Below are 23,348 nucleotides of genomic sequence, written 5' to 3'. Positions count from 1 at the left end.
TATCTAAGGCCTAGCAGTGATTGCCTTCAATTTAACCGGAACAGAATTATATTCTGAGGATCCCAAGCGCCATCCCAAACTGAGGTGAGGAAGTTGTTTATGATGTTGATTGGTGTTTTAATTAATTTAATGGGTGTATAGGTCTAGGAATGTGAATATGAGCTTATTCTGGGATGAATTGATAAATTGGGATTCGTGGAATACAGGGTTTTGGTGTGAATGCTGCAGGCGTGGGTTTAGGGTTCCTGCAGTACGGTAATTAGCCGCCACTAGCTGTTTTACAAAATACCTGGAACAATTACATATAACCATACATTCCACACTTACTTGGTTTACGACAAATCATATCGTTTTCCAATTCAAGTATACAGTTTATATAAATACGGATAACAATCATCTCAATAATACAATTTAAACAAAACAAACGGTTTTCCAAACAAAACAGAGATGATACCTGAAATCTCCAAATTTTCCCAAAAATTGTAACCTAAAAATCTCTTATTTTACCCAATAGATTTTCCCAAAAAAGTTACCAAAACATACATACGATTGTAGCCTACAAGCTTATCGATCCCGATTTCGAAAATAAACTGATATAAACAGATCCCCTTACCTCAACCCGAATTCCAAACACGAACTCTACGGTCTCCAAAACTATGAACCGAGACCCCAAAACCTACAAACCACAGTACAATACATGCTTACAATTCATACGACTACACATATTCTGAATCAGAAACGAAAATCGAGTCTTACCTCGATTTTAGCCTGAAACCCGAAATTGCTCGAAACGAAATTTCGATCCACTAGAAACGTAGAAAATCCTTCCCTGATCCTCGCAGTAATGTTCGATTTACGAATTAGGCGACGAACGGCGAAGAAATCAAGAGAGAGAGAGCTTCGAGTTCTAGAGAGAGAGGGAGAGAAAATCAAGCTAACTTAGCTTGGAAGCAACCCTTTTAGATATTTATAGCCCTTTGACTTGGGTAAATTCGTCGACGAATTGGCGTCTTCGTCGACGAGTCCGCCATTGCCTTTGTCAACGAGACGATGGCCTCGTCAACGAGCTGGATATTTCCAATTTTTCCGAACCTCTCGGCATTCCCTTGTCGACGAGCCTCTGAATTTCGTCGACGAGAAGCCACTAGCCTTCGTCGACGAAGTTTGCACAATTACCTTTTTACCCCTCTCTTAATCAATTTAATCCATATACTACGATTCAGGTTCTCACAAGAACTATCTATTATAGTTATAAGTATATTCAAAATAGAAAACTTATTTTAAAAGGCTTAGGTGTGTGTTATGATTTATTTTACATTTAAATGTTATCACAGTTACAGTTAAATTGATAATTTCATGAAAAACTCATTTACCACACATTGGATGTAATTTATTCCGTCTTACTGAGAAGTGTCTCACCCCAATATTCCAAACATTTCAGGTGATCCAGATAGGCAAGCGGAGCGTGCTCCGAGATAGAGGGAACTTTTGTATTGCCCTAACTGCAGGGTAAGGTTTTGGTTGGGAGTTGTATTTTTGGGTATGCATTAGGGCTTTTTGTTTATTTTGGGAGATGTATACGTATGTTTTGGGAAATACTGAAACTATGGTATTGTAAATAAGGTTAAAGTGTTTTTATGTTTTCCACTGCATAGATGGTGTTTTATAAACAACTATCCTTGGTACCACTTTGGGTCCAAGACGTTATAGTGAATAGTATTATGGGTATCAGAGTACTGTTATTTTGTTACAGGATATAGATATAAAAAAAAATGGTAATAATTTTGGAGTCGTCACAGTTTGACTTTTCAGTCTCTCAATTATAGTTGCCAGATTGTCGACATTGGACATTTTCCAAGAGGGGGGACGAGTGAGGCAACAAAATGTGGCATGGTGCTCCCAAACAAGAAACTAAGGAAAGGGCTGTGCAATGAAGGGAAAATAAAATAAGAAGGAGCTAGCCATATTATTATTTTTTTTAATAGGCCAAAAAGGGTAGGAAAAAAAAATAACCTAGATAATCTATGAAGAACAAAGTTAGGTTCTAGAGTACAACCATGCATAGAGAAGGAGGTTGACCAACTAGTCAATCAACACCTTTGTCCTCACTCATTCTAAAAATGGTTACCGTTATTACATATACATGTACTTGAAAGAAAAAGACAAAAAAGGAAAGAAAATATACAAAATTGAGACTACTTAGATCATTTGGTAAAATTCTTATCATTAGGAAGGACTTTAAGAATGGTAGGGAACTTTGAGTCCTCGATCTTAATCTTTATGAAAAGGGGTGACCTCAAAACCACAGTTTTTGAAAAATAGAATAGAATGGATGAGAGGTATGTTTGAAAATTTTTGACTTTACATGTCAATTTGAAAAAATGAATTGTGAATAAAAACTAGAGTTGGAAATTAGGGTTTCATATTTCCACCTTTAGTTTGTCATGGAAATTTGATTTGATGCTAATATAAGATTACCCAGAGTTCCAAATTCTCACAAAATATGAGAATTTCACTCCATCATCACCTTAGATAATATTTCATTCCTATGGACATTTAATACAAGAAAGTAAATGTCGCCAAGATTCAGCCATTTGAAGTAAAAATCCTTTATAAAATAATATCATCACATTATTGTGATATATAATAATAAATTATTGTAATATTAAACATATGGAGTAATAATATATGAAGCAATAGTATTATTATTATTATGTTACAATAATATAACATAAAACTATATAATAATAGATTATTATATGCTTTTTGCTGTGGCAGTAATCAAATTATACAATAAAGTATGCAGTATAGTGTAATTAAAAAGTTGCCACATTTCCAATAATAAATTTGTTATAATATTGAAAGATAAAAAAATATTACATTGTTATAATAATATTATATTTTTTCCCACAAACAAGGTGAGAAACACTTTATGAGAACATGGAAAAACAAAGCTACAAAACAGAGGGAAGCTATTTCCCAAAACAAACAGGCAGCTGGGCCAATGCCCAATTCAACCTAAGCTTCACATCTTGAACTATTTTCTAGATTGACTCTTCATGTTTTAAATAATTTTGGGCATACACCACAGAATTCCTTGATCTCCATACAAGGTAAATGGTTGTAGCCCAAGTTAGCCTGCTAGTGTCTTCCTATTTGCCTTTTTCAAGAGCTGAAAGCCACTTGAGTTCCTCAGCCCAAGAACTGATTCTTCTAGCTCTAGGTCTGTTTAAAGCAGCATTAGAGGCTTCATATGCACTTTTTGAAGCTTCACATTTAAGGAAAAGGTGGTCTCTATCTTCAATAGTGTGATTGCAGAAGACGCAAGAATGGAAAGAGCTTATCCAGTGTGGGGAGTCTCCAAGCTGATTCAAAGGGGAAAATTCTTGAGGAATTTAGAAGCTAGATAGTAGTATATCTTCCTTTTCTTTTCAGTGGAGAGAGGGTAATTGAGTTCAACAACTTTGGCCTCCATACAAATCCCCCACCGCCTCGTGGAGATGAGAATTGAAATTAGGACTCAATGGGGGACATCCAACCAGTTATCATAAAAGAACGAACAAGTTTTGCCATTTCTGCAATTTGTTTGATGTACTGATGAATCTCGGTTCTTTCATTGAAATATTTTCTCCATGTCCAGGTCTATTCAGGGTGAGATTTATTACCCAGATACTCTTCCCCTTTAATTTGTATGAATGAATCCAAATTACCCACAAGAAATTTTTTGAGGAACACTTTTGTTTTTTTTTTTTTTTTTGTGGTAAAAGAGGGCAGCACCTCCTAACTTTATTAGAAAACCCCTTACTTATGGCGAAGGAATATCGTGGTTCCAATCTTGAGACTTTAGGACAACAAAAACAAACTCCAAGACCCTAAAATTAACTTAACCAACATAAATCAAACCAAAAAACCAAAAACCAGCAACCAAACAAAAAAACTAAGAACTAAACCTCTAAAAGTGGAAAACAAACAAAACTCCAGAAGATAACACAAGACATCATGAACGCAAAGAAGGAAAACCCAACAAATCCAATCGAATCATTCCCTTGACTTGTTGAGGAAGATCATCTTGACGACTATATGATCGAGAAATACCAGATTCACCCTGTTTGGCAAAGAAATCTGCACTTTTATTCGCCTCCCTATAAACATGTTCCACTTTGAACTGTATGTTTCTTAATGCTAGCATAAGCTCTTCCCACAATTCCCATAAGTTCCAAATCGAGCACTTCCCAGAATTTATCCATTGAACCAATAAAACAGAGTCACATGCAATCTCCATTTGATCAAAACAGAGATCTTTGCACAAATTAATTCCTAAAATAATCGCCTTCAATTCAGCCATGTTATTTGTTCCATAACCCAATATTGAGGAAAAAGTTGCTTTAAATAAACCTTTTTCAGCTCTTATCATGCCCTCACCACCACAATTACCTGGGTTACCTCTACAGCTCCCATCCATATTCAACTTAACCCAGCCTATTCCAGGTTTACACCATCTGTCTACACGAGGAAGATGAACCCCTACATTTTTTACTTGAATATCCAAAGCACGAAGGACTGCAATATCTGTGCAAGAAGCAGGTGCACAAGTATTTAACTTGTCTGAAATGGATCTCAGCCAATATTTAATATCAAGTCACACAGTTCTCACCGAATCATGAATTGATTCCATTCCGACTCTACATTGACGAGTCTAGAGTCTCCAAATGATGAGACTAGGTATAAGACCTACCAAAATGCCTAACTGTGAGGCCCATCTTGCACAACTAAACTAGACATTAATTCTGCCTTTCCAAGTACTCGTTGCCATACAACTAACACCCAATGCCACTGCTGCTTTTTTCCATACCTCTTAAGCAAAAGATCCAATGCAAAACACATGGTCTAGAGATTCAATCTTGACATTTGAAAAACAATCACATCGAGAGACCATCTGAACACCTACTTCTTTAATACAAGTATCAATCGGAAGACAAGCGAACCAAGACTTTCACATACAAATTGACACCCTTTTTGGCAACATAGGATGTCAGATCCATTTTGCAATTGAGAATTTCTCTTTATGCTCCCTTATAATTTCCCAAGCACTTGCCGTGGTGAATTTCCCATGTACCATAAAGTCTTTAGGGCAGTGATCTCTCTTCCAAAGGTTTACAGACCTCAGTCCATTTAACTTACAGTTCGAAGTACTCCAGCCATTCCCATGCCAAAGGAAAGGCTTGAATTTTCTTTCAAGCTCCTAGACCACAGCAGTAGAGAGAAAAAGGATAAAGGCATAAGCCTTGGATATTGAGAAGAATGAATTTTATCAACTGCAACCTTCCTGCATAAGAGAGAAATTTATAAGTCCATGCCAGATTCTAGCAATTATTTTCTCCACAAGAAAATCACAGTCCATTTTGTTCACTCTTTTACCAAGGGGAGGCCATGATATTTGATAGGAAGAGTTCCCCACTTTAACCCCTCTAAGCTATAATATGATCAGGAATGCCAGAGCAGAAATCTTACTTGACGAATTGCATTGGGGCCTTGATAGGCCAAGGTAAATAGAGATGCTTTAAACACTTTGCAGAGTTTACGTCACCATGAGCAAGGATGAGCAGGTCATCAACAAAATAAAGATTTGTAAAGGCCAACGTGCTGCATCTGTGATCGTATTTAAAGAGTCCATAAGTTACAACATGCTTTAAGAGCCTTGTTAAAACCTTCATTGCCAAAACAAAAATGTAAGGAGAGGTAAAACTCCTCGTCTAATCCATTTTCTCACCATTAACAAAATCGGACTGATTCATTAATGAATTTTTTTTTTTGTAAAAGAGTGCGGCACTTCCTATCTTTATTAGAAAACCCCTCACTTATGGTGGAGGAATACCGTAGTTTTAATTGACTTAAACAATTTATTCAAAACCAATAAACCAAAGACCAACAACCAAACAAATAAATAAGAACTAGACAACCATAAGTGGAAAACTAACAAAACTCCTAAAGATCTCGAGAAATAAACCATCCACTACAGCCTTCACAAATACCAGCACAAAACATCACGAGTGCAAGGAAGGAAATCCCAACAAATCCAATCGAATCGTTCCTTTGACTTGCTGTGGAAGATCATCCTGACAACTGTATGATCGAGATATACCAGATTCACCCTACTTAGCAAAGAAATCCACACTTTGATTCGCCTCTCTGTACACATGTTCCACTTTGTAATGTATGCCTCTCAATGCTAACATAAGTTCTTCCCACAATTCCCATAAGTTCCAAGCCGAACACTTTCTAGAATTAATCCACTGAACCAACAAAGTAGAGTCACAAGCAATCTCCACTTGATCAAACCCGAGATCTTTGCACAGATTAATCCCTATAATAATCACTTTCAATTCAGCCATCTCTTATCATGCATCCACCATCACAATTACCTCGGTTACCTCTACATCTTCCATCCACATTCAACTTAACTCAACCTATCCTAGGTTTACACCATCTGACTACACAAGAAATACGAACCCTCACATTCTTTTACTTGAATATCCAAAGCATGAATGACTGCAATATCCATGCAAGAAGCAGGTGCACATCTAGATAATTTGTCTGAAATGGATCTTATCCAATATTTAATATCAAGCAACACAGTTCTTACCAAATCATGAATTGATTCCATCCTGCCTCTACATCGATGAGTCCAAAGTCTCCAAATGATGAGACTAGGTATGAGACCTACCAAATGCCTAACTGTGAGGCCCGTTTTGCACAACTAAATCAGAAATTAACTTTGACTTTCCATGTATTCATTTCCATACAACTAACACCCAACGCCACTGCTACTTGTCTCCAAACTTCCTGAGCAAAAGATTCCGTGCAAAACACATGATCTAGAGATTCAATCTTGGCATTTGAACAACAATCACACTGAGAGGCCATCTGAATACCAACTTCTTGAATACAAGTATCAACCGAATGACAAGCGAACTGAGACTTCCACATACAAATTGACACCCGTTTTGGCAACATAGGATGCCAGATCCATTTTAAAACTAAGAATTCCTCTTTATGCTTCCTTATAATTTCCTAAGCACTTACCATGGTAAATTTTCCATCTGTTAAAGGTTCCCAAATTACTGTATCTGGACCCTCTTTACAAGAAATAGTAGAGTTCATTACTTCCTCATCCTATTCTTCACCCAACAGATCTACTAATAAATCAACATTCCACTCATCTCTATCCCAACAATCTCGTGTTTGTAGCTTATGGTTTCTGATTTCATGAACCTTAGCACAAAGGGGACCGGAGGCTAACCAACAATCAAACCAGAAAGAGGCCGACCCTTCTTTAATTTGAACCCGAACATGCTCTAATACTTCAGGTATCACACGTGCAATCGATCTCCAAAATCTAAGTCCTTTATCTAGCTTCATTTCTCTCAAGTGGTATCTATTATTCAAATACTTGGCTTTAAAGAATTGGGTCCATAGATTATCTATAGTTAACAATCTCCACACAAGCTTCATATGCAATGATGTTTTTTACTTTCTCAAAATCACTAATACCCAAATCACCCTTACAAACAGGCTTACATATATTAGGCCAGGAACACCATTTCCTCTTCCTTTTATCATTTACCCCACTCCAAAAAAAATTCGATAACAGAGAATTTATCTTTGTGAAGACAATATTAGGAATGTCAATTATCGCCAATTGATGAACAACCATTGATGATAATACATGCTTAATTAAAGTTAAGTGGTCCCCTTGAGATAAAAGCTTAAATTTCCAACTCGCTATCTTTTTCCTCAATTTAGCAACTAGGAACTCTAAAATATGGACTGTAAGACAACCCGATACCAAAGGAACACCCAAATATGTAGCAGGGAACCCCTCCTTCCGTAAAGCCTAAGGAATAGTAAGGAGTAGAAGGAGCGTTACTGTATTCCAAAATCTGAATGCAATGCTCTAGTTGACTCAGTTAATAACCTTGATAAGATTCACTTTTACGGAAAATTTTTAGTAGACTTATGATTAATGAGATATAGATGTAGGAGTTCTTGAGTCAATATGATATTGTCTTGGACCCTTCTGCCCTTGGTGAAGGTGATTTGATTCAGACTAACAAAAGAAGACAAGACAACTATACACTCAAGCTTGCTAAAATCTTTGTGGCACATTTATAAATTAAGTTCAGCAGGCTATAGGTCTGAAGTCAGTGCTAGGATGGAATTCCTACTCTGGGAATCAGGAGAAAAAAAAAAAAAAATGCTTGAACAACTTTGCATTGAAGCCATCTGATTAGGGGAAAGAAATCATTGCTTTTTTTTTTCTTTAAACCTCATTCTCCTTTTCTTTTTTTGATTTCATTCCAGGAAAAACTAAGCATAGATCTCAGATATTGAGGATTGCAATTGAACAGCTCATTATTCACCTTCCCCAAAAGATTTTAAGTAATAGGAAAGAGTAAGCATAAAACTCAGATATTGAGGATTGCAATTAAAAAGCTCCTTATTTTTCTTCCCCGGAAGATTTGAGTAATAGGAGAGAAATTCCTTACAGATATCCAAAGAGTTTGACAGCATAACAATATTATATTACGACATTCAAATATGATAACTTGATTTATTACAAAATTATAATGATATTATGATATTGTACTAGTACAATACAGTAGCAAAATATTAACAAGTTTAAAATCAATATCGTTATCCATTATAAAAACATGAATACTCTATCATATATTATTATACATACAAGTAAAAAGATATGCTAGTTAAGTTGTGAATTATCTTACAAGAATTTTTGTCTCGAACCAAATACAAATATATAAATCTCCAGACATCCAAGGATGCAGTCCAAACAATAATACACACATTCCCATGGGATTCTATTTTTTTGCAAATGAGATTCCCAAAGATCTCAGTCCAGAGAAAAGTTGAAATTTTATGATCCAAACAATAATACACACACACACACTCCCATGGGATTCTATTTTTTGCAAATGAGATTCCCAAAGATTCAATCTAGAGGAAAGTTGAAATTTTATGAACCAAATGCAACCTAAACAGCCGTTTCAAATTAACAACAGAAAAATAAGAGGAATAATTACACTTTCCAAACAAAATAAGTAAACAATGTTTACAAAGGACATTTCCCTGGCTAATTTGGAGACTTTCCAATGGAACAGTTACAATGAAAAATGGTATAAAAAAAAAAAAAAATCCCCTTATACGGAAAACAAAACAACAATTGACAAACCTAGCTTGAATACTCAATCTAAGACCATTCTAAAAAAATAACCTTAATAGAGAAAACCCTAGCTAATTAGGAACTCAAATAGAAGTAAAAGATAACTGGCCTCGATGGTTGTTTACTCAAAAAACTTGATCCATGTAAGGCTTTGAGACATTTGTTTTTCTTCGCATTGAAATTTAACAAAAACATGCATAGGCAAAGTGATTCTTCTTTGAGACATAAGGGGAGATGAAATCAACAGCAGATGCAGAGGATCCAGCTATGTTAGCTGGAACAAGTATCTGATTCCTTCCAGCAGCAATTCTCTTACCAGCCACGTTTGCATAGAACAGGCCAGATATGGCTGGCACAAATACATCACTCTGAGAACAGATGTAAAAGTCAATAGCCTCTTCGAATTCGGAAGCTTCTGAGTCTAGGAACTTTGGCTTTTTATCTGCAGGTATTATGCCATCCTGAAATAATTCCCAAGAGCAGAAGAATCTGAATGATTAGCAGTTTACTATTCCAAGTACCACTCGTCATTTGTTAAATTTCACTGTAAGTTAATAATGAAATTTCACAAAAAAAATTGAATCATGAACCATAACTATGGTAGCAACTTTAAACATCCCATGATAGTTAAATTGCTACTGTTCATCCCATCACCTTTATCACAAAACAACCTATTACTATGAAGATGATAATCATCACTGCTAAACAAGTAGGGCATTTCATGAAATTATAACTCACCTTGTAAAATCTATTGGGTTGATCATGCCCATTTTCAAATGATTGGTATGTTCAAGCACAATAAAGCAATTCAATATCATTGGAATGTCCAAATGTAACTTTGTGCTCTTATATTTATCTTATTCCTCACAGCATTCTTCTAAAAATAATAAGACAGAACAAACAGGTTTATTTTCTAGACAATTTGAAGGAGAACTTGAAGTTATTGAAATAGGCCCTAAACAATTTTATAGGAAAACAAAAGTTAAAGATGAATATCTATGCGCGCATTTGAAATAAACCTTTTGATTTAAAATCTTGGGGCAAAATTTTCCTTTAAGCCAGACTCAGCAGAAATCATGTTAAACAGAATAATCAAAGAATGGGAAAAACCCCTCACCTTAGTATAAACTTTGGGGAAGAAATCCTTCAGAGGATCAAGATGGCTATCCCACCTTGACTGAGTTACATAGATCGTGGTATCACTGTCAAAACCAATCTTCCTCAAAAATACAGCAACCTCCTGAGGACTGTAACAACTCTTCTTTTTAGCGTTACCACTTCCTTGGCAACCCTCAGTCTCCAGGATATCCACCCTCAGGTCCACTGCGATAAAGTGGCCACCTGATTTCCGGCTCAATTTTCGTAATCGCTCAATCATTGAGTCTACCACTTCATGAACCTCTGGTTGCAACTCTAGAGTTCCAAACTTTGCCAGGCATGCAACTGAATCAATGTTACTCTTTTGTTCCGCCTTTCTCATATTTACAGAGGAGAAGTAAGTTGCCAACCTTATGTTTCCCTTTGCTCTAAAAATAGGTTCAATATGCTCTGCAATGTGAACTTCTGTAACCCGATTTGGGACCCTCACAACTGCAAGATTTCTCGATGATATTTCAGCAGGTTGATTCTTTGCCACTTGGACCACCCCATTGAGGCTTTTTACAAACTTCTCAACATCATAAATATCTTCAAAGTTCCTGAAGGATTTCACATAAATTAGCCTTTTAATACTCATGCTTCAGGATTAATTAGCTGTCACTGCCCCTAGCAACTTCATGATGTAGAAATTAGGTATGCATCTGAACAAAATTTACAGCTACTATAGATTAACACAAGCATAGGTTATAAATGAGGATCTCCTTAAAAATGATTAGATTTTGGCACTTTAGATTTCCCAGCTGGATTCATGATATGAATGGCCCCAGAGCTTACCGTTCAAAGTGCAAGCCATATGATTGACATGCCTAGAATGATAGGATCCCTACATAGAACATCTCAGAATTTATGAACCTATTTATTAAATCATCCCTCACATTTGGTTCTCAATACAAACTTAGATCAAGAAAAGCTAATTAGAGTTTCCTACTTAAGTATGCAGATGCTTAATAAATGACTAGAACCCAGCCAACTCAACTGAACAAATTCCATTTGATCTTTGCCCGTAATGTAAATTTGTAAACCCACAATCAAAAAGAAAGAATTCTACTTGTTATGAAATGCATCTGCACATATCTGAATTGCGAGTTTTCAAATGCAACAAGAAAGATTTGAATCGGTAAATTTTTCCAAGTTCCAAAATCTCATGCATTCCACCATTTATAGAAAGCGGCTATCAAAATCTAGGAAAGTGATTACTTCTGTCTCAGTCTATCATGAACAGGAGTTATGTATTTTGTATCTTTGGAGCTGCATCTAGTCAATCTTATAGAATTCTTACATGCTAAATATTCATTCATAGAAACAAGATTAAAAAGAATAAAAATTACAGCCTGCAGAAGAAAGAACTTGCATCTTGATAATAGGATTTCTGAGTTCTATTTGAGAACCTACCTCTCATCACCTGGTTTGTTTCCCCTAATGTCAGGGAGTACAAGAGTTGCTCCCAGATATTTTGCCACTATCACCGCATCAGCAATCTCAAGAAGGAAACCACCAAAGAATGGACCAAAAAAAAATAGCAATATAAGGTTTCACAGTCGATGAGGGTCATAAAGTATAAGTATCAGACTCGTTGAAAAAATAGTGGCAAATATTATAAACACCGTACAGAATATAGATACCAAGAATGCTCTTGTAAGGAGATTAAAAATCCAAGTTCAGGGAAATATGACTTTGAACTAACCAACACTAACTTCAAAGGAGAGACGGTCATCACCACTAAAATTGGGCATGATAAGAGATATGGACTATACTTCTAAGAAGAGTAGAGAGTCATGCAAAGGTTGACAAGTTTGCTTAAACGACATATTCTCAATGTTTTAGGTGCACACAGTTTGAGAACCAAATAATAAACTAGGGCACTAATGGTTATCCAAGATTGAATTACCAGAATCCTTTATTAACCAATAACTAATCATACAACAGACAAAGAGGGGAACTTTAAATTACAAAAAAAAATGCTTCGAAATCAACTGAAATAGTGGTCTTAAACTTCAATTTCAAAAGAAATTTGAGGCTCCTAAAAAATGAAATTCTCATGGAAATTATGACACGCATTTCAATTTCTTTTTGGTAAGTGTGAACTATCTAAACTCCAAGTGAGAGTTGCCCAAGACCAAAGTAAAACAATGAAACTCAAAAACAGAACCATTGAAAGCCACAAGAAAGGTCACCAACCAAATCTACATTTTAGCACCATGAAGCCATAAATTTTCCATGTATCTCTCAGACATAACAAGTTTAATGCATTACACATAACAGGTTTAACACATTAAAAAATCTGACTACAACTACAAAGATGTAACTTTTTAAGCCCTCACGCTCTTCTTCCAAAAGTAATGGCAACTGTTATTATTTTTTCCCACGCCTTGCTTTTATACTTCATCTATATATGTATGTATGTATGTATGAATCCTTTAATAAACACTTCATAATAACAATAAATATATGTATGTATGTATGCATGTATCCTTTAATAAACACTTCATAATAACAACAAATATATGAATGTATGTATGTATGAATGTATGTATCCTTTAATAAACACTAAAATGACGACAACAAACAACAGCTACAAAGCCATAAGCAAGCTAGGTGAGGTTGGCATGAATCCCCTTCTGCCATTCTACATGATCAAGGGCAGTGTTGTCCACTAGTTGGGAGCATTGTCAAATCCTTAAAATACTTATATTTTTCTACAATTTATAATATATAAACTGAGCATTCATATAAATGATGGTCATGTGGGCCATGTAACCACAGCAGCTAGGGAAGTTTGAATACTGGGTTCCAAATTGATAAGGATCCACATCTTGGACTTGGAATGAACCCTCCAAGTTGCAATTCACTAGGGGGCCAACCAAGCTGGGCAACACTGGGTCTGGAATCGCATTGAAACCTATAAGATCCAAATCAAAAAGAACTTGGAACAAAACTTTAATCAGTTGTATTTTTTTTTTGGAAAATGTAGTTAATTTGCATTCTGGTGAGATAAAATGACCTCTTCAGAAAAGAATGAATCTAGAAAAATAATTAAAGCAAGTACACTAAAAAATGGGAAGCTATATGAAACATATAAATATATATACATATATGTTTATATGTATGTATGTAAAATCTAACCAATTATAATGGTTTTGAGTGAAAGATCAAGTACCACCCTAGGGAGTAGGGTTCTTCGGTTAAAAGGCTCTAGAGGAAGATGATCAAAAACATAATTGAAACAGCAGAGGGAGAATATTATGCAGAAATTGAAAGTATAGCTATTACATAATTATCAAAATGACAATGAAGATCCATTTAGTCAAAACAACTGATAAACTGCTCAGAGAACAACAACAATACCAATTATTTGGCCCAGTTTACAACCTGCAATGGGGAAGAACTGGGTTGACATTACAACTTGACAAAAGTTCAATTCAACCACAATATGTTAGCTCTAGACTTTAATTGAACCTTTTTTTTTTCCATTTGCATCACATTTTCTTCATCAATCATTTTTGTCACATTTGTCTCTTGGTTTAAGCACCCTTTTCACCATTGGTATAATTTTACAGACTTCACACACAGAAAAATTTCTATGCGAGCTTTCAGGTATTTAGAATCAGTACAAAAAAACAAAAGAAGGTTGATTCACAGATCACTTCTCTGCAAGCCTAGTACTTACCATGGTACTCGCATAGAAATTTTCGGCCTAGTTAGAAACCCAAAAGAGATTGAGGAGGATGATCCTCAAAAATAAATTTATAGTGGTTCAGCCCAATTTGGCACCTACCCCCACCACTGCTCAAAGGGTTATTGCTTGAGAATTGGTCATGGTTTTAAATAAAAGTAGCAGATAACGTAGCTTAACAGGAACAGGTGTAGTTGAATTCAGGAATAGCAGATTACAGATAACTAGAAGCAGATGTTCACAAATTGTTCTCAAGCTCACACAACATTCTCTATGGTAAATGTGCATGTTTTAAGCTCTCAGCCCCTTAATAAGATTTTTAATGTATTTTGGATCCTTCAGTTCAACTTAAATTGTTTAGTGAGGTTAATTTTATATTTGTTTTCAAATGCTATTGAAAGAAAAATTATATTTATTTTTTTCACTTTTCATTACTTTATGGCCCCAAGCATATACATATAAATGATTAATCAATAGCTTAGGATTGTAATATCACAGAGACTATAAATCCATATCCATTAGGCAAATAAAGAATGCCACAGATTAAACAATTTGCATTATCTTATTAGTTAAAAGTCTTATACAATAAATTCAGAACAAAAAGTTATATTATATGATCAAAGCAATAGAATTACAGTATCATAATCATAAAACTTACATTAAAAAATAAATTATCAAAAACTTGAACAAGACAAGAACCAGGAAAGAAAAGAAGGTTGAGATTGTACAACATAAGATGAAATACCAAATTACTAATAATATTATAAAACAAAATAAAATAAAACTTGTTTAGCAAACAATTGTTAATGTACACATCTTATTAGAGCTTGAGCTTTTAGGTGAAGTGGTAACCAAACACATCCCTTGTGAATTTTACCTAAAAAAAAAAATCATTGTTGTCATCAGCATTATAATCTTCTCCTTCCCCTCCTCTTCACACAGATAATAGGAATTTGATTTACAAAAGGTAAAATAGGAGAAAATGAGAAGCAAAAAAACAGGAAAAGTTCAATTTGTTCTGCAAAAGTTTCATAGTGGTCCCCTAACAGCCTTTAGTGATTTTTATGTGGCCACAGCAGCATGTTGTGCCTGCCATAGCTGTGATTTTTATTTCCACCACTACAGTGATGTGTACCGGTATTGGAACCCCAAAAATTTATTGCTTAATGTAGTTACATAATGGTAAACCACTATTTAAAATCATAGAATCACTATCCAATATTCTTCATGACTGATCTTGAAGACTTGAAGTTTTGCAGTTCCTCTTTAAGTATGCAGCAAGCAGAAACAGAACTCTAATGAATACCAAACTAAGAACATCTAAACAATAGTACAGCCTCACTTCATTTTATATGACAGGAGGAAAAAAAAATGAACAATCTAGGCAAGCAAGAATTTGAAAGTACTACTCAAATAATGTCAAAATAAGCAAGCAAACAGTGATTAACTTAACCATAGACCAGTTGACTTGATGCAGTTGGACAGTTCAAGCTCCAAATAAATCAAGAAAAATGAGATATTGGACACATACCTAAAAGAACAATTCCAAAATGGAAAGCGAAAATATTATTACAAGGACAAACTTTAGAGAGTTAACTCTTTCTTTCCTTCTGAGCCTTTTTTTTTGGATAAGAGAAAATTATATTAACAGAACAGAACACAATTACAAAGCACAGAGGATGAGATGACCTCCAAAAAACAACAAGAAAGAGCAAACAATACAAACAAACAAAGTTAGAGATCATCCAATCTCTTTGAAGGCCAGACAGAGATAGCCCCAACAAACAACCAAAAGGAACAGTTATTCAGTTATTTGGAAGGTTAAAGTTCCCCCAAAAATTAAAGTGTTTACTTGGTTGGTTGTGCTTAACAAAATTAACATCAATAACTTGCTGCAGATTAGGAGACCTTTGAAGGCTCTTCCTCCAGATGTTTGTGTGCTCTGTCATAGGAATTCCAAAACAGTCTCTCACCGCTTTTTGCATTGTGATTTTGCGTGGAGGATTTGGAATGAAGTTCTTTGATTTTAAGGAAGAGAGTTGGGCCTGCCCCTATTCAGTGGAAGATTTGTTATTCACTTCTTTTGCAGGCTTTGGAAGAAGAAAGGATAGGACAGCTATATGGAACTGTAGTAAGCATGCAGTTTTATGGGGTCTTTGGTTGGAACGGAATGCAGAGATTTTTTTCTAGGAAGAAGCTGAATTCGTATTTCGTGTGGGAAAAGATTCAGTTCTTGAATTTTTTATGGTGTATCAGGTTTGGAATTTTTAGAGAAGCTAGCTTTCAGGATTTAAATAGGGATTGGAAGAATTGATTGGATTGGTTTCTGTTTTTTTATGTTTTAGTTTTTCTCTGGTTTGTTCCAGATATTTTTGGGAGATGCCTTTTCTCCCCCTGGTAAATTCTCTTCCTATTAGTGAATTTCTTTTGCCATCCAAAACAAAAACAAAAACAAAAACAAAAACAAAACAAAAAACAAAAAGAACAAAAGAAACAGCCCACAGAAATGCCAAAAACAAAACAAAACAAAAAAACAAAAAACAAAAGAAACAGCCCACAGAGACGCCAAAAACACCATTACATCTCATAATGAGGTAGGAGATTAAGATCGATCCTTGAAAGTTCTAGCATTCCTCTCAAGCCAAAGAGTCCACAAGATTGCAATTTGCAAAAACCGCAATGTGCCATAAGACTCTTCCATTGCTGCTCTTCCCAAAACCCCAGAAGTAAAAAAGATTCCTTGGACTCCTGGGTTCCACCCATGCTTCATCAAAGCAAGAAAAACAAGTGTTCCAAAGTTAGTTTGCCGTCTGACAGTGGAGGAAAATATGAACGCTAGTGTCGCTGGTTTCAGTGGCACATACAGCAGATATCAGGATTGATAGATTTATAGGATCTCTTGGTTTGTAGTGATTGTGTGTGCTAACACTATCAAGAGTTCCAGTCCAAATGAAGGCCCGAACCTCAAAGGGAACCTTTGCCTTCCAAATGATGTGGTGGCTCCAAGGAAAAAGGTTGGTAGAAGGAGTTTTCAAGAGGTGAAGGAAAAAAGATCTGAAAGAAATAATACCTAAGGAATCACCCTCCCACACCTTCTCATCCTCCCTTATCAGATGGAGAAAAATGATTCAGAGCAGTAAGCAAGTTGGATAGCTCATCGAAATCTCTTTCATTGAGATTCCTAAAGAAGTGGAAAGAAAGAGCTAATAGGTGCATTGTGCATGGAAGAAACAAAAAGCTTAAACAAATGGGGCATCATATCAGCTCCAAAGAACACTTGCCCCACCCAAGCATCCCCCCAAGACCGCACCCTGCTACCAATACCCACTCTGAAATGGGCAAGAGGAAAGAAGGCAAGCAACCTGGTATATGAATTTGTAGGGACTTGCATGAGAAACAATGCCGCTTCTTTTTCGTATCCCACACATTTCAAACCCAAGTAATAGGGAGTTAACTTCTAGCAAAAAACTCCAAAACCATTTATCTATCAGAGATGTTTTTGGAAACCACATTGTGAAGCCCCAGTCCCCATTGGGTATAGGATGCCTAACTACCTCCTAGCTAACAAGATGATCTCTCCTGTTCTCCCCGCTACCCAACCAAAAAAACTCACTCATCAACCTCTCAAGAATCCCAGCAATACTTGTCGGCACTTGAAGGGGTAAGAAATAGGTTAGAATGCTAAAGAGGGAGGCACCGGTGAGAGTGATGCGTCCCTACAAGATAAGTGTGCTCTTGTCCACCCCTCCAACCTCATGTCCACCCCATCAACACTAGGTCCTAAGAAGTCACAGACCTAATAATAACTTGGAATGAGAGTAAGGATTTCATTGCCTGAAATCTGTCGAAGGAAATTGCCCATGATTGCATAAATTGGTGGAAAAGGATTCACATAGCCAACCTCACCTAGTGGGACTTAAGGCTTCGTTTGTTGTTGTTGTTGTTAGGTTTCTCGAATTAGTTTGCTTATCTTCCAAGCATTGAAAGACTACAAGTAGGCTCTTATGCATTAGTTTAATAATAATTTTCTTTTAGATAATAACACAATTATATTAAAATAACACAATTACAATGAGATGAGGATAAGAAATCTCCCAATAAAAGCACAAAATACGAAAGGAAAAACTAACAAATTACATCAGAGCTGCTCTCCAATCCCTTTGAATATCAGAGAGCAAAAGACCCCCCAAAACGCCAAAGGAATGAGCCTGGAAAGAAGCAAGAAACGTAACCTTCTCCCAAAGAAATCTTGCTGAGGTCTTTTGATTTTTAAAAACTTTGGAGAGATTTTTACAATTTTTCGGTCACTTTGGTTAGTTTTATAATATTAGAATTGAGAATTGTATGTTGATCTAGCATCAACTAGTATCATAAGTTTCATAACAAACTTTGATATGACACAGTTGTTAGTATTTGATAGGGTTCGCAATTTCAACTCAAGTCACCATGGCTGTTAGTGTTAGACAAGGTCAATTGTGAGTTTACTTAAACTCAAAGGGTTTACAATTTTAACCTAAATCGCCACACATCCTCCTGATATCTACTCACATCACCATTCATCAATGAGTTCTACTATCCCTCCAACATTTCCAACCAGCCACAAGAATATTTTTTAAAAAGTGTGCAGCTACAAATCCCCTCAAGCCCTAACTGAATCAAACCAGACATCAAAGGTTTGACACAATTGAAGCCTTTGTCATTGCCTAAAAGAAGCTCATCATCATCTACTTCCACAGTGAGCCTTGCAGTTGTTTGTAAAGACTTTGCATATCGAAGACCTTTGTTGTCTTCACTAGCAACTTGCAACAGCTTGTCATCATCAACTCAAAGCAACTCAATAGTCATCAACCTCACTTTGAGGATCCATTGGAGCCGACTTCATTAACCCCAGCCACCAACAAATCCATCCAAATTTGGTTTTGTTAGTCACTAAGATTGGGATAGGGCAAGCCACAACTCTAAATGTAAACCACAAATCACCCTCACACACACCTACCTTGTCGATGAATATCTTTTCACCATCAGCAAATCATTTCTAAAGAAGATGATAAAGCTCACATGAAGAATCTCCAATCATTGTTAGGTGTGGGCAGGGTTCAATTAAGTGAACCATGCCCCCAGCTAACTAAAATTGAAGCATTTCAAACAGTTAACCAAATTTTGATTAATTGGTTTTTAGAACAATAACCAGAAACTAACTTAAATGAATTGACCCCCCACGATTTCAGCACTTCAGCCATGAGAGAAAGAGAGAGGCCTTTGTTGTGGCCAAGAACAACTACATGAAGCCTGACCCTAATGCACCAGTGAGGAGGGGCCACGGTCGTCTAGTCAAAGGTGTTGGTGTTTCCAGGAATGGTGGTACCATTGCCAAGGCCCCAAGGTTGCCAGCCAAACCAAGACACGCCTTCACCACCCTTTTTTATGGCAAAGAAATCACCATCTGCAATCGGAGAGCCACACAGGCACCCCTCGAAGAAGCCCAAGGTTGCAGATTTTGCGGGTTTGCTATGGGCAGCACCACAACAGAGTCTTCAACAACTATGACATCAAGGGGCTGGCCGCTGAAGGTGAAGTCTCCCGTGGCTGAAATGAGGTGTTGAGTTGGGAGGTGTGCCAAGTGAGAGTAGGTGGCGAGCTAGGGTTTTGGAAGTTTCAATTTATAATGGGAAAGAGAAAGGATGCTTGAGGAGTTGGGGTTTAGGGATGAGATACGTGAATGCTTTTTTCAAAAAATTATATATTATATAATTATAATATATTGTCTTATATTTTGTAGCATATTAGCTTCTGTTAATTAAAAGTGATTATTGGAAAGGCTGAACCAAACCAATATTAAAAAAAAAAATTCCCAACCCAACCAAAAAATAGTTACCCCATTTTTCGGTTTGGTTCGGTTCAGCTTCCCAGTTTTTCTTGCCAATCCCTAGTCATTGTCTCAAGGATCAGCATCAATTGTCATGAATTATTGACACCACTCATCGATGCAACCTTGTTGCCTGGTGTCTTTGCCGCAAATATCAAACTAATGGGATGGGTAATGAAGAAAGCCCCACCTCTCATTGGTTTTCATTTGAGGAGGAGAACTTTAGAGAACAATATCAAACCAGTTCTTTTCAGTCAGACCAAACCCCAGTTCATAACTGGCAGAGAGCCAAACAAAAAACAACAACAACAACACAATGCTTGTATTGGCCTTCAAAAAGTTCAATTCTAGGATGAGCAAAGCTTGATTCAACACTTCTTTGTCTTATATTGATCATAGAAAACAAGTATTTCTTTCTGGCTATTATAGAAGAGGTGATCCAGCAAGAAGAGGTAGTTAAGGAAACAAATACTGAAATTGTAGAACCATTGAGTGGGAGCTCGAACCCCAACCCATTGAGGTAGTTGAGGAAGCCAATATTGAGATTAAAGAACCAATGCATCAAGAGCCCAATCGGGTTGAATTCATCATTCCAAGCTTAATTTCAGTCTATATTCCTCATCTTTCAGATTTTTAAAAAATTTGAAGTTGAATTCTTTCTAATCGGGAGAGAATGATCCAACACACAAGCCAAGGTTATTTTTATTTTCCAATTTTCTTGTAATTTCGTTTGTTTTATTTAAGGTATTTTTATTGGCTTTGATACCATATTAGATTACCACTTTACCCAAAAGCTTAAACTATTAGATTGTGGGCCAACAATGCATATGGAGCTTTAAGAAGGATCATACCTTCAAGATCCTAGACTATTATAGGTTAAGAAACAAGATTTTAGAGCATTATTATTTAAGGAACTAATATTTTAGTTAACTTAGGTTTCAAAAATTCGTTAGCTTGCCTTTTGAGCATTGTCAGCCTATAAACAGGACCTCATGTATTAGTTCTCGGGGATTGGAATTGAGAATTGAAGTTGTTGGGTGACGGTCCTACATTAGTTATTGAAACACATTTTTTATTATGATAGTAAGATCTTTATGATAATGTTTCAAGATGAAAACATGACTCTAGAGAGGAATGTAAACAAGAGGAGCGGGGAGAAAGAAAATTTTGAACAAAAAAGTAAAGAGTGGAATGCTAAATGCAAATTTCTCTCAAAAGGGGTTATTCTCCATAATATTTATGCCAAAAAATTTAAAAAAAAAAAAAAAATCTACTCCAGGATGTCTTTTTGCATCATTCTGATGACATTTTATGGATGTGCAAGAAGAAAAAATTGAGAGTAATCAACTCAGGCAGATTTCAATATTAAGGGTCTAATGGGATTGTCAACAGTTCTACAACATCACTGAATACTCTAACAGTGTGAACACATTGACAACACGTTCGCATCTGGGTTCCCAAAGGTCATCATTGTAGGAAACTAAATTAGACAAATAGATTCTGTTACATTAAATACCCCATGCTATCCATCAATTAACAAGCTATCCATACTATTCCATAGAATACATTTTTGGAGAAAAAGACATGAGTTAAAAAGGTTGTTAAGCAGGCCAAAAAAATACCGACTAATGTAGCATATAAGAAGTATTTTCCCTTATAGAAAACTCAATCAACAATAGGTCAAATGGTTTGTTAGGATACCTGAGATACATGGTATTCAGGGCCATTAGTCAATGAGAAAATGATGAACCCTTTCGATTGCTCTGCCTCTTTAACTGAACAGGTAACAAATTGTGTAAATATACACGACAAAAATCAAGCAAAAACAAGATAGACAGATTGCTATCTGATTGTTATCACCCGTCAACAACTCAGCACATACTTACCTGGAGTTGGCTTGGTCCAACATGGCTTAAGCTCTTCCTCATTCTCCTTCCACGGCACATTGTGCAAACTAGAACGTTTGACTAGGCTCTGCTCTGTACCCTTGGCAGTATCAAAATGAACCTCTTCTGCACCTGGAAGTTTCATCTTTGAAAACACAAAGTGATCCATATGAGTTGGCAGTAGCTAACAAGAACATCCACTCCCGCACAACTACTTGGATTTGAAGTTGAATTTCCCATTTTGTTTAAACATAAAACATACAACAGCAGCATAATACTGTTACTCAGATCCAAAAAAAAAAACTTCTGGTTTCTGTTCGCCCTGTTTTTTTCATCAACAAAGTGGGGCACAAGGAAATTAAATCGACTATAGATAGCAAACAAAATGAATTACAAGCCACAAAAATAAAATAAATACCAGTGGAACAAACAGGAAAATTCATTCTGAGAAAGAGAGGGAGGAAGGCAGCGCCAAATTCTCAAATTAGTAAAAAATAAAGGGAAATGGAACAAATGGAGAGATGTGAGAGGGAGAAAGGAGCTTTGTGTACTGGAAGACTTACTTGAACAGAATCGAAATGGTCTCTCTTGATCATGTTGGCAAGCATGACGAACATCGTCAGTGTCAAGAACCCAGCCACTACCTGCCTCGGATCTACCGCCATCCCGATCTCTCAAACTCTGCAGATCAGATAGTTTGGGGTTTAGACTCCAACCTACCCCGTTGCTTGGTGTGAGAGAAAGTGAGAGAGGTTGTGATTATGAAAGCGCAGAAGTGGGGTATTGGTTCTGTGAGAGAGAGAGAGAGAGAGAGAGAGAGAGAGAGAGCACCGACAGTGGACGTCCCAACACGACAATGATGATCCGCCTAAATTCTTGCATACCAGTGTTTTGTCTTTTTTTTTTTGACTCGAAATGACAATCTACCTTTTATTTTAACTCCCAAATTTTGTTCAATGTTACTTAAAATGTGAGTTGACTCCCATTTGGAAATGCAACTTTGATTAATAATGGTCACTTTTTGACATTAAATTCAGTTGGAATTGAGTCGGTGTTACTGTTACTCTTTTATGGTTGGTGTATCGATAATCATATGTAAATATAACTTTTTTTTCTCAAATTAACATAGTTTAGGTTCATTGTACTATGTGTGACACGGGTATAAAATCTATCTTTTATGAATTAGTCTATGTGACACACATGTATATAAAATCTATCTTATATGATTAATTCATCCATATGTAATCCAACTTGTATAAATTTGTCCTTTAGGGTCCAGTGAAGATACAACAATAGTTCATTCATGTATTTTTTTTTTCTTAGCTATGTTTAGCTGATATGGTATCAGAGCCAAACGTAAAAAAATTTTAGTCATCCCCATTGTGCTTTCTTGTTTCACCTTGTCATCGTTGCATCTTCCTTACTCAGTTTATTCCTTGGCCATCTCTCCTCCATCTGAGTGCTCGTTTCTTTGTCATTCAAACTACGGCGTTGCAATCAGCCACAATCCAGTCTCCTCTCTGTTAT

General features: G+C 36.1%; 1 protein-coding gene across 1 annotated transcript; it reads right to left on the bottom strand.

Annotated features, from left to right (window-relative positions):
* Positions 1-9,082: 9,082 nt before the first annotated feature.
* Positions 9,083-22,757, bottom strand: LOC131157441 (protein MANNAN SYNTHESIS-RELATED 1). Its single transcript, XM_058111610.1, has 6 exons — positions 22,385-22,757; positions 21,822-21,966; positions 21,637-21,710; positions 11,789-11,874; positions 10,356-10,935; positions 9,083-9,699 (listed from the first exon to the last, which is right to left on the bottom strand). Exons 1-6 carry the CDS (start codon positions 22,484-22,486, stop codon positions 9,421-9,423), a joined length of 1,266 nt encoding a protein of 421 aa, XP_057967593.1. The 5' UTR covers positions 22,487-22,757; the 3' UTR covers positions 9,083-9,420.
* Positions 22,758-23,348: the final 591 nt, after the last annotated feature.

Source organism: Malania oleifera, chromosome 6 (genome assembly GCF_029873635.1).
Source record: "Malania oleifera isolate guangnan ecotype guangnan chromosome 6, ASM2987363v1, whole genome shotgun sequence".
Classification (NCBI taxonomy): Eukaryota; Viridiplantae; Streptophyta; class Magnoliopsida; order Santalales; family Ximeniaceae; genus Malania; species Malania oleifera.
Note: the sequence above shows the minus strand (reverse complement) of the source record. Positions and strands in the feature narration are given on the sequence as shown.